The sequence below is a fragment of the Pleurodeles waltl genome, chromosome 3_1 (assembly GCF_031143425.1).
Source record: "Pleurodeles waltl isolate 20211129_DDA chromosome 3_1, aPleWal1.hap1.20221129, whole genome shotgun sequence".
NCBI classification, from domain to species: Eukaryota; Metazoa; Chordata; class Amphibia; order Caudata; family Salamandridae; genus Pleurodeles; species Pleurodeles waltl.
The window spans coordinates 1,967,013,813-1,967,034,806 of NC_090440.1; the positions used below are offsets into that span (position 1 = coordinate 1,967,013,813).

Sequence of the window (20,994 nt, forward strand, 5' to 3'; positions counted from 1 at the left end):
ATAATTAATCGTCCTAGTATTAATGGTAAAATAGATGTCCTTAAACAACAATGTAACATTTTATATACCAAAATGATTCGACATATGTCTTTAAAAATATTTGTGTAGCGTTTGTTTAGAAATATATGTTTATTGTATATGGTGCTTGTGGGGCAGGAAATATTATTGCAAAATAACTTATGCAGACCTTGATTGCAGAAAGCGTCTTGCTCTGTTGATGGGATCTTTTTCTTAGCCTTTGTCTTCTATTTCCATAGTCTTGAAAACATGAGGAGGACTGGCAGTTCCACAGAACTTGAAGAATCAGATATAACAGATGAATCAGGGTTTACTCAGGAAACAGACAAGCAGAGTGATGAATTCAACCTCGAGCTTCCAGAAGAATTCCAATCCTCCAAGCCGCGGTCGGGCATGTTCAACCTCTTCATCGCCTCACCCAAGCAGAAGAGGCTGCGATTTGGAAAAGGGGATTACGATAAGGAAATGGCCCCTATGGACTCAATGTACATGATGGAGAGCAAGGTGCTGTCTCCCACCATCAAGTATAACACCTGTGACAAGGGAAGATACAATCAACTCTTCAAGTAAGTGTCTTTGGTAGCAAGTGATGTTCTGCATGTCTTCCATCAAGTGACTGAGCTCAACAGGTCACTCTTTCGAGCACCATGCTTTTCTCTCAGACAAGAGAGCACTTCAGGAAACGTCTTCAATAGTGAGAACTTAACTGCTTCACAATTTAGTATCAACCAACAGGACCCCACCTGGTATGTGACTGCCTCCAATGGCATTTCAGAGTTCCCTGCCTGTTGTGAATTCTACTGATTTCCTCATAGACAAGGCAGACTATGGGTCTGTTGTCTTAACATTTCAGTGCTAGATGCATTCAGCTGTAAAATAATAATCTTGCTCTAATTGAGCATCTGTTTTTCTAATGGCTGGCTGGGGTAGTAAAAAAGGAAAGCAGAGGACCCTTTTGAGAGTAGTTTGGATTTTATTGATAGAATCAAATTATAGGCTCACTCATGTGTTCAGGTGAATATGTGTAAAGATGAATCATGGAGCTCTGTGTCTCTTCTGTCTCTAGTCCCTCTTGTTTTCCTCTCTTTTTGTAGAGATTCCTCCCTCCCAGTCCTCAATAGGCCTTCAGGTGTCTGGATGTCCTAAAATGGGGAAAAACCCTGAAAAATAAAATCTGGCTATAATGGCTGGTGCTACCACCACCGCCAACAGGGAGTCAAACAGCCAAGGGCCTGGTTCCCCCTTTGTGCAAATTCACTGCTCTGGTGCCTTATATGTCGTCATGCATGCCCCACCACCCCCATTGAACTAACCACAATGTTGCCAGCACTTGCTTTAGGCCACGACATGTCTCCTGGACCACCGCAATGGGACCCGGGACGTGCTGGTCAACCTGCTGGCCACTGGCTGGATAACCAGGTCTGGGGTCTCTTGGTCGCTGGTCACAACAGGAACTGGTTCTTCTGTCTGTCTCCCACCTCCGCTCCTCAGGACCAACTGTCTTGTCCTTCCTTTCTGTTATGGGTCTCCTGGTGTCTCCCTCCTCATGACTTCCGATTGCCACCACGCCACCTCGTTCCGTGTTCCTCTGATCCTCGTCTCCTTCAGCGTTTGGTTTATCTGACATCGACACGCTGCATGCCTCGCAGTGATCCTCTCTTGTTATGAAAAGGAGAGGGAGTTTAATCTCTCCTGACCCCACCCTTTCAATAACTGGAGCATCAACATTGGTTTCCTGATGTCCCATTCTGCCCTCCAAGCCATCACATTGTGGGACATCCGGTTTTTCCTTAAATTGACATAAGGTTTATCATCATTCTAAGAGGGGGAGAGAGGAGGTAGATTTGCTAGAACATCCTGGTATAGCTACATATCACATAAGTTTAGCAGACCCATGCACTGTCGAACATGAACCAAATCACAGAGGAAAAACTCTCTGTGATTATATGCCTTTACTTGGCAAAGAAGAAAACCCTCAAGCAATCAATCAATCAGTCATTTGTATAGCACAGCGCTGTCATTCCGGGGGTATCTGGGCGCTGGGGTGTGGTGTCTCTGTCAAAGAGCCAGGTCTTGATTCTGTTTCTGAAGTCCACAAGCAAGTGTGCCATTGGAAGGGGGAGAGGCAAGTTGTTCCCGGTCTTGGGGGTGATGTAGGAGAAGGATCGGCCACCGCTATGGTGGATTCTAAGAGTATGTGCAAGGGCCAGCGAGGAGGAGCTCAGCTGTCTGGCGGGTTGGTGGAGGCTTAGTGGGTGGTTGATGTAGGCTGGTCCTGGGTCTTGTATGACTTTACAGGCATGTGTGAGGAGCTTGAACTGGCATCTTTTCTGGACAGGGAGCCACTAGAGGTCTCTGAGGTAGGAGGAGATGCTGGTGCGTTTAGGGTGGTCCAGGCGAGTCTGGCTGCTGCGTTCTGTATGGTCTGTAGTCTTTTGAGGAGCTGGGTGGAGATGCCGGTATAAAGTGCATTGCCATAATTGAGGCAGCTGGTGATGAGGGCCTGGGTGCCGTTTTCCTGGTGTTGATTGGGACCCATTTGAAGATTCAGCAGAGCATGTGGAGGGTGAGAAAGCAGGAGGAGATAACTGCGCTGATTTGCTGCTTTATGGTCAGTTCGCTATCAAGGGTGATGCCAAGGTTGCGTACTTGATCTATGGGAGTGGCAGTGACCTAAGTTCAGCTGGCTACCAGCTGTGGTCCCACATGGATGTGTTGCTCCTGAAGAACATCACTTACGTTTAGTTGGAGTTGAGTTTGAGGCAGGTCATTGTCATCCTGTCGGATACGTTGGTCATGGCATTGCAGAAGTTTGTTCTGGTGTTGGAGGGGTCTTCGGTGATTGAGAGGATGAGCCGGGTATCGTCTGTGTAGGAGATGATGTTGAGTATGTGGGCCCTGATGAGGTCGGCCATGGGGCTCATGTAGGTGTTAAACAATGTGGGGCTGAGGAGTGGTCCCTGGGATACACTGTATATGATGTTCTTGGGTGTGGGGTGAAGAGAGGCAGCTAGACGCTCTGAGTGCATTCTGTCAAGAAAGAGGTGATCCATTTGAGGGTGTTCCCTTGCATGTCGATGCTGTGGAGTGTGTTGATGAGGGTGTGGTGGGAGCTGGTGTTGAATGCCATGGATAGGTCAAGGAGAATCAGGGCAGTGGTTTCTCCGTGATCGAGTAGTGCTTTCATGTCATTGTGGCAGCGATGAATGCTGTCTTAGTGCTGTGATTGGTGCAAAATTGTGATTCAGAGATGCTCACTAGGTTGTTTTCTTCCAGGTAGATGGTGAGCTGTTGATTGATGGCCTTCTCAAGTTCTCTGTCAGGGTAGGGGAGGAGAGAGATGGGTCGGTAATTTTTTAGTTTGTTGGGGTCGGCAGAGGGTTTCTTTAGGGTGGGTCTGGCTTCTGCATGTTTTCATTTGTCTGGGAAAACTGCAGAGGCGATGGAGGAATTGAGGATGCTAGTGAGTTTGGTGCTGATGTGGTTGGTTCCAAGGTTAAACAGGTGGTGGGGGCATGGGTCAATGGGTGCCCTGGAGTGAATGAATGACATTATGGCCGAGGTTGATTGAGTGGTGAGCGGCATCCATGTGTTGATCATTCTGTTGGGGTGCACTGGTGGATTGAGGGAGTTGAGGTTGGAGATTGGAGGTTGCGGGTCAAAGTTGTTGTAGATGGTGGTGATTGTGCTGTGAAGTAGTCTGAGAGAGTGTTGCAGAGTTCTTGAGAAGGGTGGATTGTATTCTCTAAGGTTGTCGGGTTGGAGTATTCTTTCACTATTTTGAAAAGTTCTTTGGTGTGGTTAGCTGCTGAATCAATATGGAAGGTGATGGCCGCTCTCTTAGCTTCCTTGATTTACCCGTGGAAGTGGCTGAGGGCTGCTTTGTGGGCGGCTCTGTCGGATGGGTTTCTGGTGGATCACCATTGTTTCTCCAGTCTCTAGCAGCTGTGCTTGGTTGCTCTGAGCTCCAGGGTGCACCAGCTGGCTTGTCTTAGGGATTGGTTGGTTCTTGCTGGCTTCAGTGGTGCTACTCTATCAGCGCGTTCAGTGATCTAGGTGGAGAAATTCAGTGTAGCATAGTCAAGATCGGATGTGACCTTGGGCTGGGAAGAGCTGAGGACCTGCGTCCACTATGTTTCTGTACTTTACCCCAGCTCCGGTAGTTGGGTCTGTAGTTCTTGATGGTGCTGCGTTGAGCGCCAGCGATGGTGAAGTGGACAATGCTGTGGTCAGACCAGAAGAGTTTTGTGATGTGGCTGAAACTGACTCTGTCAATGGAGATGAAGATGGGGTCAAGTGTGTGTCTGGCTTTGTGAGTGGGTGCGGTGACCAGTTGGGTGAGGCCAGTGTTGCTAATGCTCTCGAGGAGAATAGAGGAGTTGGGGTCATTGGGGTTGTCAATGTGGAAGTTGAGACCTCCGAGTAGGATGTGGTGGTTGAAGTCAATGGGTAGTTGTGCAGTGAGATGTTGTTGCAAAATGCTGGTTGCAGTCCTGCATATGAGGGTGCCTCTTACCATTGTCTTGGTGTCGGTTTGTAGCTAGAAATTGAGGTGTTCCATGAGGGGGGTAGGATTGTCAATGGTGGTGATGCATTGGATGCTGTTCTTGAAGATGATGGCAATGCCCTGCTGTGTTGGTGTGGTCTCGGTGTATCTATTATCTTGTAGCTGTCAGGTGTTGCAGTGGCGATGTCGGTGTTCACCGAGGGGTTTAGCCAGGTTTCGGTGATGAAGTCTACAACGGGGGAGAGGGAAGTGACTGTGTCCCAGATTTCCGTGGTGTCTTTGCAAAGAGATCAGACGTGGCTGCAGTAGAGTGGTTTTGGATTGTTCGTGGTTCCGCGGGTGGGTGTATCACGGGGTTCTGTGTGGCCTGGCAGTTCCGTGTTGCAGAAGAAGTAGCAGTGTCGGCAGGTGTAGGGTCCTTTGGTTGATTGGGGGAGGAGCTGCAGCAGTTGCTGGTGTGGTGCCCAGGTCCAGGACTCTGAGCTCCTCGGCGGTGTAGTAATGGGTGCTGGGAGGGCCAGTGTCCCTGGTGATGGGCGTGGTTCAGGTGTGAATGGGTGTAGATGGGCTGGCCAGCAGTTAACTGCTGCTTGCACCTGCTGCATGGCCACACTGTGGCCTCCATTAGGTAGATCCTAAGGGGGGGCGGAGTGCGGATGGTAGTGGTTGGGGCCAGCGGGTGAGAAAGGGAGCAGCAGGCAAAAAAGGCAGGAAGCAGGAACGAAGGTGCTGCAACAGGCAATGGAGCATAAATGGAACAAAACAGTGGATGGCAACAAAACAGTGGGTGGCAACACAAAGATGACAGACAAGGAGATGAAGAGTGAAAGGGAGAACAGGCTGATAATACCATGGGAGCAACTCTGGCATAGGGGAAAAATGAAACAGAGCAGTCAAAGGAAGAGGGGAAAGCAAACAGTGAATGGCAGAGTGGAAAACAAATAGAAAAGTCAAGGAAAGAGGGGTAGCAAACACTGATTGGGTGAGGGGAAAAGATTAACAGAACAGTCAAAGAAGGAGGAGGAAAGAGGTGCACAGTTGGTGGGAGCAGTGTGAGTGGGTCAGCAATATGGCAGAGCACTGGTGGCTGGGCCTGAGACAGTGCAGGGGGAGCTGGCACAGGACCTGCTCACAAAGTGGTATGCTTCATCACCCGGTCCTATCTTATCGTTGATATTTTTCTCTAGGTAGATTGGGCTCACCCAACTGTGAGAGCTCTTAGTATAATACTTAGGGATCCACAATATTAATGGGGGTAAGAGAGTAAAATTACCTTGGACTTAAATCCCATTCTCAATTCATGGTGTCCTTGAAAAGGTTATAAACTGCAAATTGGATGTTTAAGGAACCTAATTATCCCCACAACCTTTAGTTAATAGTTTTTTCGGGCCCGGTATGGTAAGGATTGCGAGGGTTGTTAATCCTGACAAAGGCCACTGACCCAAAGTGGCTTCACTGATTGGCCCAAATATGTTGACTACAGGATATAGGGTTAATCAGGTTACTTAAACATCTGATTTGGCATTTTAACCTTATTAGGGTTACTCTGTTTAATGGTGGTTGGGGTGTATCATCAAGATGATTTTACTTTCTTATTGTCATTTGTATCATGGATTCCTAACCATTACAGTAACAACTCCCATGGTTGGTTGAGAAATGTGTCAGCAATGAGAAAGGACCAGATGAATAAGCATGCCACAAATTGTGAGAGAGGGTTTTTTTATCCACCAAGTAAAGGCATATCACAGAAAGTTGCTCCTCTGTGATTTAGTTCATGCTCAATAACTTATGTGATCAGTTGTATAATGTTTAACAATTTGGTGTTTCAACATTTGCTTTATAGGAAGAGCACTTCTGTAGACTCCACGACCAGCTGTAAAGAAATCGCTCTTAAAGTGTATGATCAGAGGAAGATCTTTGAGGCTGTGTCAGAAGGTGATAAAAATGAGCTGGATGATCTCCTCGTGTACCTTCGCCGGACTGTGAAGCATCTCACTGATGATGAGTTCAAAGGTACCCAATCCTTCTGGAAAATCTACTGTCTGTCATTAGGTTCAAAGTACTGTCAAAACCACCACAACTACGGGTATTTCAATTAGCCACTGTCCTGCGTGACGTTATGAGATGAAATAGTAAGATGATTTGTGTGGAGTCACCGAAGGTATGGGTTATTTTATGACTGTGGTTGCTGGGTATCAACATGAGTGCACCAAAGCCTTGTACTCCTTTTTCGTGGTTCGGATTCTGAGGCTCCCTTAGGGGTTGGAGGGAGATATGTAATTTATTGTGCCTTACACATTGCTAGTACTACAGCAACATTGGATGAGCTGGTTGTTCTGCTTTCCTGCTCTTATCTCATGACCGAGCTTACAGAACCTCTCTGGAATGCACTTCTGAGTTTAAAGAAGACATTTATTGTTATTATTACTTCACCTCGAGGTTCCTGTGAGACGAAATTAGTAGATCGGAAGCACACGTTCAAAAGTAGTCGCAGCAATGAAAGCAATGAAAGCAAAAAGTACTTCTCAGTTGCAATGTACACAGTAAATACATGTGAATATATTATAGCATAACTTCAAAGCAAAGCATAAAAGTCAAAATTGCATCACCGTAGGGCAAGGCTGTAGGGCCTATAACAGCTTCATCTTTCTAGGGCTTCAAGTTGATGGCTCCGGTTCAACTGCGAGAAAGAGATTTTCTACCCAATCGGGGACAGGCAACTGACGTCTCCGTTCCTGTCTGAAGTCAAGATAGTTTCAATTTAACTCTGTTGTCCAGAGCCACCCCTTAAAAGCAAACTCAGTGTGAGAACCGAAGAAACCTGGAGAGTGGCCAATTCTCCAAGCCTCACTCGTTCTCAGACTGGATTGAGAGGTAAAAACAAAATCTGCGCACTCTTATCAGCTAGGGTCTGGTGTGAAAAACACAGCTTGGTCTATCATGTGGAAAAACACAGCTTGGAAAAACACAGCTCATCTACAATGTCTCAACTGCAATGTCTAACTCCACGTTAAAGCCAATAGGCAGCTAACCTAAATACCAAATGTAATGTCTAATGCCATGTCAAAGCCAATAGGCAGCTAACCTAAATACCGAATGTAATGTCTGATGCCATGTCAAAGCCAATAGGCAGCTAAACTGAATACAGAATGTAATGACTAATGCCATGTTAAAGTCAATAGGCAGCTAACCCAAATACCAAATGTAATAATGTCTAATGTCATGTTAAAGCCAATAGGCAGCTAAACTGAATACAACATGTAATGTGCTACTGGTGAACATTGAGCAACTAATATGCGCAGTGGGGAAACACAAAGTCATTGGTCAAACACAATTAATAGCATCACACCGGTATAAATGGCCTCTTGGTGAGACAGTGAGTACGTGCATGAGTATGGTCCTGTGACTGTGTACTTTTGTAAGGGTTAGGTTATGGTAAGTGTGTGCATTTTTACGCAGTGAGTGAATGCAATAGTGCATTGGTCTCAGGGAGTGCAGTAGCGAGTGTCAGGTGTGAGCTGATGGGAGTGGGTGCTTGCTGAGGCACTGAATGAATGCATAAGTGTGTTGATGTGAGTTCATAAGTGAGAGCTGAGAAAGCTGGTGTGAGTGGGTTTACAGGAAATTAATCGGTGTTGATGTGAGCAAAGGGATGAGGGTATTAGGTGATGAGCGAGACAGTGAGTGAGTGCTTGAGTGTGTTGTAGTGAGCAGGTACCATGTGCAAGCTTGTGTGATTGGGTGCATAATAAGGCAGTTGTGTGAATGCATGAGTGTGTTGATATTCATGAATGCAGGAATAATGGTTTTGAGTGAACTGGTTTGAGTAATTGTTTTGGCTTGAGTGATTACTTGAGGTGACAGTGAATCAGTGCATGAGTGTGTTGCAGTGTGCATATAAGTGAGAGTCATGCTTGAATAAATGTGAATGGTCTGCTTTTTCTGTGCCTTACCGCATTGATGTCACTGTTGTCAGTGAGAGAATGACTGAGTGCCATGGTTCAGCTCGTGTGAGCAGGTGTTTGGTTAAACAATGGTGAATACATCAGCGTGTTGGTGTGAATGAGTGTGTGACTGAAGGTTATGTGTGAGGTGTGTGAGTAGGTGCTTGGAGACAGTGAGTGTGTGCACGAGTCAGGGTCATGCTTGAGCTAGTGTGCGGGTTTTATCAGTTCTGGTTTTCATGTGCTTGAGTGCTTTAATGTGAGTCAGTGAGTGCATGTGTGAGAGTCCTGCATAAGCTACATAAGAAGTGATAATTAGAAATTTGAAGAGAGCTCTGAATTGAACACAATATATACCTCTGCTTCATCATTGAATATTACATGTTAAAATATTCTAATATCTCTTTCCCTTTTCAGAACCTGATACAGGCAAAACCTGCCTGCTAAAAGCCATGTTGAATCTAAGCCATGGGAAGAATGACACCATCCCTCTGCTTCTGGAAATTGCAGAGAAAACTGACTCACTTAAGGAATTTATTAATGCTGCCTACACTGATGAATACTACAGAGGTAAGAGAAACAAACTGTATGTGTTCCTGCCACAGGCAGCAGCATTGGAAGAGACTTGAGATTGAGGTGAACTCTTTGGAGAGTGTTTTCTGACAAAAGTGTGCTAAAGTAGCCTTGTTACTTACTGGTAATCTTCATTAGTCCGGGTGTTCCTGACACAATGAGCATTCACTCCCTGTTAACAGCGGTTTACCAAAGCTAGATCAAAGTTTCAATCACCCAATTTTGTTTCCTGCAACAACTCCCATCATCTTTTAGAAGTGGGAGCAGAACCTCCCCACTTCCTGTTCCTAAGCTAGCCAGCAAACTCAACTCCAAAGGGATGGGTACGATGGCAAAGCTGAACTTTGACAATGAAGACCAGAAATCAAAGTAATGAAGTTTATCAGTATGCACTGTGTTGGCCAAATCTCATAGTCCCACAGGACATCTAGAGTGTGCACAGTTTCCTCCTCAGGAGAGGAAGGAGTGAGCAACTAAACTTGTGAAAGCAAATCTTTAGAACAATGAAAAGATGGTAGAGCCTTCAATACGAAATCCATACTTGATCACAGGAACACCTTGTCTACTAAAAACCTCTAAAAATGGCTCTCAACTGTCAGGCTTCAAGATACATAAGGACACAGAAGCTGGGGAACTTGGAAGAGATGGCACACAGGACAGTAAAAATCTGCATTCATACCTGTAAAATTACATTTCCCAAACTCATATGCACAGCCCCAACCTCTAGAGAACCAGCACAATCAGACATGCTTCCATGTCAGCAGTGACTAACCAGGTATTTAAACCCCACTTTTACGGAGTTCCCTTCTATGACAATAGCGGTTGCTGTGACTCTTCGCTATTTGCTTCAGTTCGTACTCTTCTTGTTGTGCCTATTCACCTATGGTGTTTTCTCCCCTGTTCAATTCATTACCTGCTGTTTGTGGTTACCTGATTTATTATCCTCTTGTCAATTTGTATAATTGTCCAGGCTTCCTCTTTCACAATGCAGTATTAAAAAACTAATCTTCAGCTCTTGAATGGAGTTTCCAGTACTCTAGGCACTAGTTACAGCTTCCCCACTGTTTTCACCCGGCAAGTTCCAAACTTTGTTACCTTTAAGTCTAATTATATCCTATTGTACCAACCCTTTGGTAATTCATGCTATCATGCCCTTAGGTGGAGGCCCAAGACATTTATACTTTGGCATTGATACGTTATGCCCCCGAAATCTATTCCAGGTTTTCTGAACACCAGTGCCTGCAGAAGTGTAGAAGTGTGTCTCTCTCTCTTTCTCTCTGTCTCTCTCTCTCTCTCTCTCTCTCTCTCGCTCCCCCTCTCTCTATCTCTCTCTCCTCCCCTCCATAGCCCCTTCTCCTATTAGTCTGAGTCTTAATTAACATCCTTGACCCAGTGAAAGGAGGTGAATCAACATATAGGGAGAGGCAGAGGGATTGGTCTCAACAACCGCACACTTAAATTACTGTGTTCATGACACCAACTCCTGATCATTCTATAGGAAGACAATACAATTTAAAATAAGTCCTTGTATGGCAAAGCCTCAAGGCCCACCATACTCAGACGGTGTAATGGAGTCTTTGTTGTGGGTCACCTCTAGCACCTAGGTTGGGCACACAAATATTTTAGCATTCAGCCCCCAGCCTGTATCTTTCACATTCATATGTATTTTACTCATTTCATATTTTTTAGTACAGACAGCTTTTAGCTCATTGCTTTTTATATTTAAATCAGCTGCTTCTCTCCAAGAAGACATAATTATTCACACCCCACATTTTGTCAGCAATTTGTATACAATGCACTCTGCACCCTGTTCAAGGCTGTCATGTATGGTACATAATATACTATCTTGTATTGCCACTCTAGGAACTCAGGAGTCAGTCTCCATTTTCTAGATACATCAGTGTGTCTATGTGTTTATTGAATAAATGCATTGAAACCCAGTTTGCTTCTGGTGTTCTGCCTTGGCATGTGTGAGTCACTGAGTAACTAAGAGAAAGGGGAATGGTTGTTCCCAGGGCTTCTCTGAGGGGATAGATTGTCAGGTTTAGGTTGCAACAGTCACCTTCTCCTTTCTATGGTTAGGTGAGGCAGTGCAGGCTAGCCCCAGGAGTTAGGCTGACAGGTTCCAAAGTGGAGTAGAGTTGGCTCAGTCTCCCACACTTGGTGGTGCTGCCACCCTCAACACTGAGGCTTATTGTCATAAAAGGAACTGCATGACATGGCACTACCAACGTTGGTCAGATACAAATTTAATGGATCTCCTGTGTTGCGTAACTCTCTCCCGCATGCCAAAAGTACCCTAATCACCTTTTATATGGAGACGTCCATGGTAGTAGGGAAAAATCATCCTGAGCTAAATAGGTAGCACTTTTCATATGGCTTGATTTACAGTTTGGCGGAGGGGGTTACTCCTTCACAAACGTGACAGATATCCAGTCCGCTGTATTATGATCCCATTATAGCCTATGAAGATCGAAGAACAGCCATCAGGATATCTGTCACGTTTGTGACAGAGTAACCCATCTGCCAAATTCTAAATCAGGCCGTTAGTCTGTAGGTTGTTCCATATTGAACCTTAAAAGTATACCTCAGTTGGTGTTCCTATTTCTGAATTTTACCCTTTAATTATGGCACAATCGGTGGTAATTCCAGTAAATTGTTGACAACCTGTCACTCAATATTTACTTGCAAATGGTCTTGCTAATGGGAGTTGAGATGTTACATTTGTGGTAGAGGCACACCATGTGTACAGAACAGAACATTTGTATTCATGGGTCACTTTTCCTGCAGTTGATGCAAATACAAACACTTCACACATATAGCTAACACACCTGCACAATACAGAGCTTTTCAATAGCTAGAAATACCATTAACATATCAAGAACCCCATTATTGGTTTCAAGGCACACTCGCAGATGTTATTAACAATGTTAGAATAGGACCTCTTAGTAAATATGGGGCCTCATGGCCAGCCCTAGCTACCTACACACAGTTTCTAAATGTACAAAATGTACAGGCAGAGTACTGTGCCCACTATATAATAATCTAGTTAGAACTATAGGATCTTATTACAATTCTTAATTTGGATTTTGAAACTGCCCCAGCAAGGGCTGCTCCAGTTGCTCAACAACTGGCTACACCTGGGATAAACCTGGTTACTATTATTTCAATTATGGGTAAGGCCCCCACCAAACATGAAGAAATTCCATTTTGGATTGCACAAAAAAAAACAAATCAACTGGAAGCAGTGTTTCCCCATACGGGACCCCATGACAAACACGGAATTCTTACAATATGCTTGCCATTTAAAATGTTTTCCTACATAGATGACTGTGTCCCTTGGGGAACAGTATTTGGTACAATTTACACTATGACACATGATTCGCCGACACTGGCAAACTTACTGGATGTGTTGAAACAAATTCAAAATGAACACAGGGCTGCCCTGAATTTGGGGATAAACTAATAGGCAATTCTGCCACAGTCTCCTCAATTATTTTAGGTAACATTAAAGGGGAAGCAGAAGCATTGGCAGTATGCCAACAACTCACACAAGTTCCAAAGATAGACCAGGAACATGAGTTACCAACTTTATTACCCAAGATTATTCAGAGACTTATACTAGTATAGGTCGGGATAGTCTGGGGGCCGGACCAACTAAGCCACAGTGTTGTGGGTTCATTTTCAACTTGGGCACATTTATTTTAGCTTAGGCCTGCGGCCTGTGCCCTTTTACCCTGTTATTTCATTTATTTTATTTCATTTTAGCACGGCTTGCCTATGGCAGGGATATTTTATTTTCTAATCAACTGCTTTTCTGCGAAAGCATTGTTGTTAGTTCCTTGGCACAGCATTTCATCCTGTGCTTCTGCTCAAGGCTGTACATTATAGTTTATCTAGTAGTGCCACCACAAGAGTGCAGAGCCAGCCTTTGACACCTAGGCACATTATTACGTCAGGCCTCTTCCCCAAACATAACACATTTTGTGATAAAAACATCACACAGGCCCAAAGAGGCTAAAGAGGTAATTTCAGCCAGAGGAGCCATCCTATGTTATGTGCCACTTCACATCTTTGCTGATCCAGGCCTTGTCTCTACTGCAAACTGAGGAGATGGCCAGCAGAACCCTGTTCTCAGATATGGGGGCCGGGACTACTTCCATGGACTAGTAAGGGCAGAAAGGGCTACACTGCTATGCTCTCATGTTGATGCTAGGGGTGTAGGTTGAAATTCTTACTCAAAGAAAAAGAGAGGAGGGACCAGTAGCCAATTGACGTCCAGTGCCTAGGCTCCGATAACAATGTTACACTACACAGGGGAGGTACTGTTCCTATCAGAAAGAAGAAGAAAAGAGCAAAGTTAAGGACGAAACATGAGATGGGGATCACAAGGATAACTTCTTTGTGCCCTCACACATCCCTAAAGATGTCATGCTTCATCATCAGGTGTGCTCCTCGTGGAGCTGGTAATGCAATGCCCCACTGGTCCCCTGAAGGGTCGCTTCAACCAAGATCATTTGGTTTGTTTCCGTATGATGAGTGGTATATGTTTGAGGGTGACCTAAATGTGTGGGGTGGAGTCAATGTGTATGTAGAAGTAAAGGGAAATTAACACTGTCTGAAAGATACCAAAATCAATTTTAATGTGGTGGTTCTCTTGGCAGGGTTAAAAACCTGTGAAACGGGTCAGGATTACTCGAGGGGTGTGATGTGCCTGGTAGCCACAAGTCTCTAAGGGCCAGATGTATCAAGCTCCCGGTTTGCATTCCTTAAAAAGTGAATTTTAAGAAATCTCTATTTAAGAAATGCAAAATGGGATGTCTCAAAATTGTGAGTTGTTAATAACGATTTCTTAAAATTCGCAAATGCAATTTGCGAGTACCAAATACTGAATCGCAAAAAAAAAATAGCGATTCGGTATTTGAAAATCACAAATTGCAGAAACGGCTGATGACATCAAAACCAGGAAGTGAGTCAGCCCATGCTGTTTCCAAGAGCCACACCAACAGGAGCAGGCAGAGAGACACAGCCCAGCAACAGGGAGGAAACCTTGTGAGCCAACCAGGACCAAACAGCAACATGGCCAATGATGGGAATGTGAAGGAGAAAGGAGACAGGAAGTGCAAGCTCAAATTCAGTGAGCAGGAATTGGAGGTGCTCGTTTAGGATGTGGTCAGTAACCATGACAGACTTTTCGGGAAGAACTCACTCCACGTACCTGAAAGTGAGAAGAGGAAACTGTGGTCATATATCCAGGCCAAAATATGCGCAGTGGGTGTTGCAGGAGATACGCAAGCAATGGTATGACTTGTGTTCCCATGCCAAAGAGAGGGTAGCCAGCAGGCTGAAGGAGGCAAGGAGCACCGGAGGAAGACCACCCACCCAGACACCGTCCACACCAATGGAAGACATGGTGGAGTCCACACTGCTTCCTGAAGCTGACAGTTGTGTCACTGACATTGGCACCTCAGGGACACCCAGCACCAGCAAAGGTAAGGGCAGTAATGATGTGTACCCCGTATGTGCATGTACAAATGCCCCCTAGGTAATAACTATTAGCTCGATGCAGTCTGATAAGTAGTCCATGCCACATCTTACATACAACGCAACAATGCCTTATGGGAGTGGTAGTCCACACCCCTAAAGTGAAAATATCACATAAATAGCAAGTTAGTGTTCAGCCACATAGAGAAATAACACAAATGACTCATAGTGATACGATGTTAGTGTACATTTATAACCATTATGCAACATTTTGTGAAAGATTCAAAAATTACATGCTGCACATTGTCGTTGTATATGTCCCGGGCCCTGCCACAGCAGAAGGTGGAAATGTGGGGGATAGCGAAACACAGCCACAGCCCGACTCAAACACCAGTGAGTCTATCATTATTGCACCAACTAGACGCAGGGCAAGAGTGTTACCTCTCCCAGAGTATAACCTGGGCTTAGATGAAATGCCAGAGGAAGTACCCACACCACCCCCAGAGGCTAGATCCACAGTAAAACAGCAATTCCTGCCCCAGCATCAGTACACTCCCCTCAGGAGGCATCACGATGCAGGCAGACAAGGTAATGATGAAGGAGAGGGCCCATCACTCTTTGGCGGCCTTGAAGCTTCTATGCTGAAAGTGCAGCGCCTACAGTGCAAACACATGAGGTCAATGCACAGGCAGTTGGTATCTCCCAATGTGACAATATGGGAGTACTGCACAAACAGTTGGATGCACTCAATGAAAACATGGGATCAATGCACAAGCAGTTGGAGTCTCTGAATGAAAACATGTGCAAGCTGCATGAGGGACAGCAAACAGCAGCAGAAAACACAAAGGAGATGACAAACGCCATTAGGGAACTCTGCACTGAGATTCAGCAGGAATATGTCAGCCACCGTAGGCGCCATCACCAATTTATGGGCAGGTTTGATGGCTTCTGCAGATCGGTCAATCGGCTCACTAGCTCAACTGCCTTGATATCACAATGTGCTGTGGGCATACAGGTGGAGATGGCACATTGCAGTAAGGACGGTGCACAGCGATTGGTGCAAATCACCAATGTTCTGGATCCAATGCAGACAGCACGAAGTGCTACAAACAGGGAACTGGGTGGTGGGGATAGTGAGGAGCTCTCTAGCCTCAGCAGTCTCACAGCCCCCGTGATGGATCCTAGGCGTCGCAGTACTAGACACGGTACTGTCTTTGAACCTGCTCCAAGAGGTGCCAGTGAGGCCACTGAGCACTCAAGTGGAGTGCGTGGACGTAGGAAGTAATGTTGAGGTGTACAGGAGACTAGCTTAACATGTAGCAATACAGTTATACTATGATGCTAATGGTGTGACAATGTTCCTCGCAACTGTTTGTCTATAGTGCATAGTTATGTCCTAATCACACATATGTTACTTGAAGTCCCGGTTACAAAAATGCTACCTACAGCAATACATGATATAGACGTGGTATTGTCATTACTTACATCAGAAATGGTTGCACGTGATTTCAGCACGTCTTGGTCTACCCTCTGCTGCACTGCTCCTGTCTACTGGGTAAAGGGGTGGTAAGGGATCACCATCCTCATCTGAGTCCGGCTACAAGGATTCAACAGGTATGCCCCTTATTGTTGCAATGTTGTGCAACATAGCCCCTGTAGCCACGATTTTGCAGGTTGTTTTTAGGGCTGTATTGTAGTGCACCACCACTCTTGTGTATGCATCTGAAGCGGCTCTTCAGCAGTCCGAAGGTCCTCTCCACAACACTGTGGGTTGTCCTGTGAGCAGCGTTGTACCTCCTCTTGGCTGGCATTGCAGGACTCAGGTAGGGCGTCAGTATAAAGGTCCGCACTGCGTAGGCACTGTTTCCTGGAATGAAATGAGAGTAAAATGAGTACTTGCCATATCTTACATCACGTTTACATCAATGCAACATTGTCAACTATTACATTATGCAGTAGATATCCTTCGCCAAACTCCCCAGCTAGTAGTCTTGTGTAAATTCCATTGTGGCGGAAGATGTAGGAGTCATGTGTGCTACCTGTATATCTGGCCACGAGATCGGTTATGATGTTGGAGGCATTGCTAATTACTTGTATGTTAATGGAATGTGAATTTTTACGGTTCCTATAAACATACTCTGTGGCCAATGGTGGACTACATGTGTCCCATCGATGGCACCTATGACGTGAGAATTTGATTTTTGTCTGTTGTAATTCCTGTGGGGTGTTGGGGAATCTTATGTGCTGTTGAATTTTGCTCAGCATGGAATTGAGAAATGGTTTGAAAAATCGTGAGAGGGCACTAGGTGAGACCCCCTGCAGCTGCAGTTATAACCCCTAGATAGCTCCCTGAGGCTAATAGGTGCAGGGAGCATAATACCTGCACATGGGTGGGTATACTATTGGTCCTGTGTGTGGCGCGCTGCAATATGGGTTGTAGATCAGCTATCAGGTCAAGTATCATGGCTGAGCCTAACCTGTACTTTTCATATATCTCCTCTGTCTGGTCAAAAAGGGCTATGCACACTCTAAAAATGGGCTCCTGTCTTCTCCTCCCTCTCCTCAAACCTGCCAGGATCCTCATCCTCCTCGCCATTATGTAGAGTGCCGCCATTGTGGAAAAGAGGCTGAGTCATTCTGGGCCTCTTTATATAGGTTGCATCTGGTTACCACCTGATTTCAATTTGTGGTAAATTGCATGTGCAAAAGGCCATTCTGTGAATATTCGATATTTGCTATTTTTTGATGCATAGCATTGCGAGATGAAATTTGCGTGTCACAATCCACGTATCGCAAATAGCGACATGATTTTGCGGATCAATATCTGCAATTCGCAAACCCATGTCGCAATTGGCGTTACGCAGATAGCAATTCGCTAAATCATGTCACTATTTGCGATACGCAGATTGCGACATGCAAATTCATGTCGCAGTCGCAAGGAATCGCTATTTTAGCAATTCCTTATATTTGCACTGCGAATGCCTTTCATACATTGTGAAAGGTGTCATCAAGATCGCTATAACCATTTCGCAGAATCCCAGTGTCTCCAAATGTCGACTTGTCTATGTTGTGGAAGGCGCTATACAGTTGCAAATCATAACAAATACAACAACCACCAAAGTAAACACTCTTAAAGACTTGGTATATTTGTGGACACACGTAATTAAAAAGATTGTACATGTGTCCCCTCAGTGAGACATGCAAGGACTCATAGATTTTAGGTGTGAGCCAGAGAGCTTACCACATAAATCAATCAAATAAAGCTTGATAGGTCGAAAGCAGAGGTTAGCACTCAGCTGCTAACTGCAAAACACGTCAGTAACATAAAGTAAGTCTAGGAGGCCCGGGCCAGTAGGTAGGAGCAGCATTGAGTAAAATGGTAAGTGGCAATAGTACTCATGTGGCTTAAGCGCAGAGAGCGCAAGTGACCTACCCTCCTCTGGATTGAGGCTGAGCAGAGGAGGCAGCCCGCTTGTAAGGCAATTTGAATAGAGTAATTGAAATCAGGTGCTGTATTCGTAAACATGTGCGAAACGGGGCAATACCCAATAAAAACATAGGAGCGTCCAATCAGTCAATCAGGAGCTATGTCACAAGAACATATACATAGGGCTGTTGTGTAGCCATTTTAGTTATAGCTCCATACACATTATTTTAGCACACTAGGCCTGCAGCTGTGCACTTTAACCTAGGTATATTTTATTCAGCTTCATTTATTATTTTAACAATAACCACATTTGTGATCTTGTCTTTTCTTTCTCTAGCTAGCTGTTCTTTGCCTAGGCCAGCAAACAAGACATTTCTTTCAATCTGTGCTTCTCTCAAGGCTGCAGTAAGATAGGTTGCCGGTAAACTTGGTAACGCTTTGTCTCTGGTATTCATAGAAACATACACATTCTTACGTTGGGACATTTTCCCAGAACATCAGCTGTTTTATTATAAAAACACTTCAATGTCCCATACACGTTAGAGGGAGATTCCAGCCAGATGACCACGAATGTATGCTGACTTCAGGCCTCTTGCTCAGGTATGAGGGATGATGTCTTCCCAGGGGAACCTGAAAGGCTTAACATGCTGTGCTCTAATTAGCCTAGGTATTATAGTAGTGACTCTAGTGACAATATGGTAGCGTTACTTTTATGCTTTACTCTCCTTGTCACAATCAGATGCTGTTGCTTCATTAAAACCTTATTGAAACATATACTGCCTCTGACTGTCCTTGTATATGTGAGACTAATGTAACTGAGAGAAACTGATGCGATCTGAGTGAGCACGATTTCCCTGAGGAGTCAATTGTGTCTTGCGCTCGACTGCCCAATTATCCCTACTCTAGGGTAGAGATGAGGCACTGCTAGTTAGCCAGAGCAAAACCGAGATTAGGCCGACAGGTGTCACCTGCAGTGGGATAGACTTAGTCCTCCACCCCGCAGGCGAATCTGCCGCTAAAATCTAGTAGTCTCATTAGAATAATGAGAGCCTACTCGACATGGCGCTGCCATTGTTTGGTCAGGCTCTAATGTTTCGTAGACGTCAGGCTCTAATTATACGGAGACGTCCATGGTATTGAGGATTTCCTCCTCAGCTAAGTAGGGAGTACCTAACTAACGCAGTAGGTTGTTCAAGCTTGAACTCTAAATGGATAATCTCCATTTGGTGTACTTATCTCTGAACAAAACTTACCATTCATTATGGCGAATCAACAACAGGTCAATTGCAGTCAATATGCGGCCACCTCTTCCTGCACATTTACTGGCACATGGCCTAATGGCCCAGGGTGGTCCAGTCACATTTGTTGTTCAGGCTCACCTAGCCTATAGAACAGATTTTTTTTATTCTTGGGTCACATTTCCAGCAGCTGATAGGGACACAAATACATTTCATCACTATACACCTGCAAACGCACCTGCACAATACAGAGCATATGCATATCTAGAAATACCTCTATCTTATCAAGAACATAATAATTGGCCTGATGTCGCTCTACCTCACACAATTTTACATGTTAGGTTAGGTCTTCTAACTAATGATGGTCCTAACTGGCTTTTATTGGCCACTTATACACCTCACCCTGCTGCAGCAAACTTAACTGCAGCTGAAGTCCACCGCTTATATGCTGAGCTGACGGCAATATATAGAGGATTAGTACAGTTTGTAATGCAAACATTAAATACAAACCCAGCACGTGCTGCTCAGGCGCAACCACATGCAGTAACACCAGGTATCAATCCTGCGACTGTACATTCGATCATAGGTAAAGTACCCTCCAAACAAGAAGAAATTTTGTTTTGGTTTGCTCAAAAAATAAACACTCTGGAAGCAGTATGTCCCCATATGGGACCTCAGGATAAACAGAAAATATTAAATATGTGCGTGCCATTTGGGATGGTCCCCACAATAGATAACTGTAATACTTGGGGCACAGTATTTGCAACGCTCTATACTACCGCACATGGTACATCGATACTTGCCACTTTACCGGAAGTGTTGAAACAAATTCCAGATGAATACAGGGCTGCAACTAATGGGCAACTTTGCCACAGTATCCTCAATTATATTAAGTAACCTTAAAGGGGAAGCGGTCACACTAGCGGTGCACATGCGGCTCTGGAATGTTCCTCCACAGGATCAAGAATGTGAGCTGCCAAAGATTATCACAGAGACCTACTCTAGCATTGGCCAAGATACTCTGGGAGCCAGAACAACAAAATCACAATTGCAGGGTAAATCAAATAAAGAATCTACCAAACAAGCTCCTGAGGGTACTAAGAAATGCTGAGATAAAAAAATAACAAACATCTAAGAAGGAAAGGGGAGAATCTCTGCATACGGAAAACCCACAGAATAGATATAATCTCAGAAATAGAGATAATACAAAAACACCTGACAGATATCAATATACTGATACACGCCAATCTCGTTCGTTTCAGAACTCACCAGAAAAATGCAGTGAGAGAGGTGGGCGGTCAGAGCGAAGAACTGAGTACGTGGAACTGAGACATGAATCACGACGCTCAACATAAGTTGCTGTTAAAAAAGAAGAGAAACTTCTGCAACAAAAACTGGCTGAAGTTGATTGACTTAAAAAGTGTGTGGGGAACTAGAAATTGGCAAATAAGGGGGAAGGAAGCTGTATGTAGAGCATGCCTGATACCTGTTCATATGATTTTTTAAATGAAACTGTACAACAAACTAGATGTTTAGGCGTAGCAAAAATTAAGGATTTGAATACGCCCAGTATTCCTGCCCTTACAAAATTTTAAAATGGCAAAAATATATAAATGCAAATGAAGATCAGCTCGATGAATGGGTCCAGAATGGCAAGTTTAATGCTTCACTGTTACATGCTGGTGGGTGGTTACTGTGGTCAATAGATACCAATGGGTGTCATAACTCTTTTATAAACTCCACGGGGGTTTTAGAACTAGTAGGCCGGACCCTCGCTTGTGTCATCCGAACATGCAGGTATAG

The 20,994-nt window shown here is 44.7% G+C and overlaps 1 protein-coding gene across 1 annotated transcript in view; it reads left to right on the forward strand.

Annotated features, from left to right (window-relative positions):
• Window positions 1-264: 264 nt before the first annotated feature.
• Window positions 265-20,994, forward strand: part of LOC138283491 (transient receptor potential cation channel subfamily V member 1-like) — a 366,031-nt gene continuing 345,301 nt past the window's right edge. Inside the window, exons 1-3 of the mRNA XM_069221435.1 lie at window positions 265-584; window positions 6,369-6,538; window positions 8,887-9,039. Coding sequence (XP_069077536.1) covers window positions 268-584; window positions 6,369-6,538; window positions 8,887-9,039 — 640 coding nt within the window. The 5' untranslated portion in view covers window positions 265-267. The remainder of the gene's footprint in view (window positions 585-6,368; window positions 6,539-8,886; window positions 9,040-20,994) is intronic.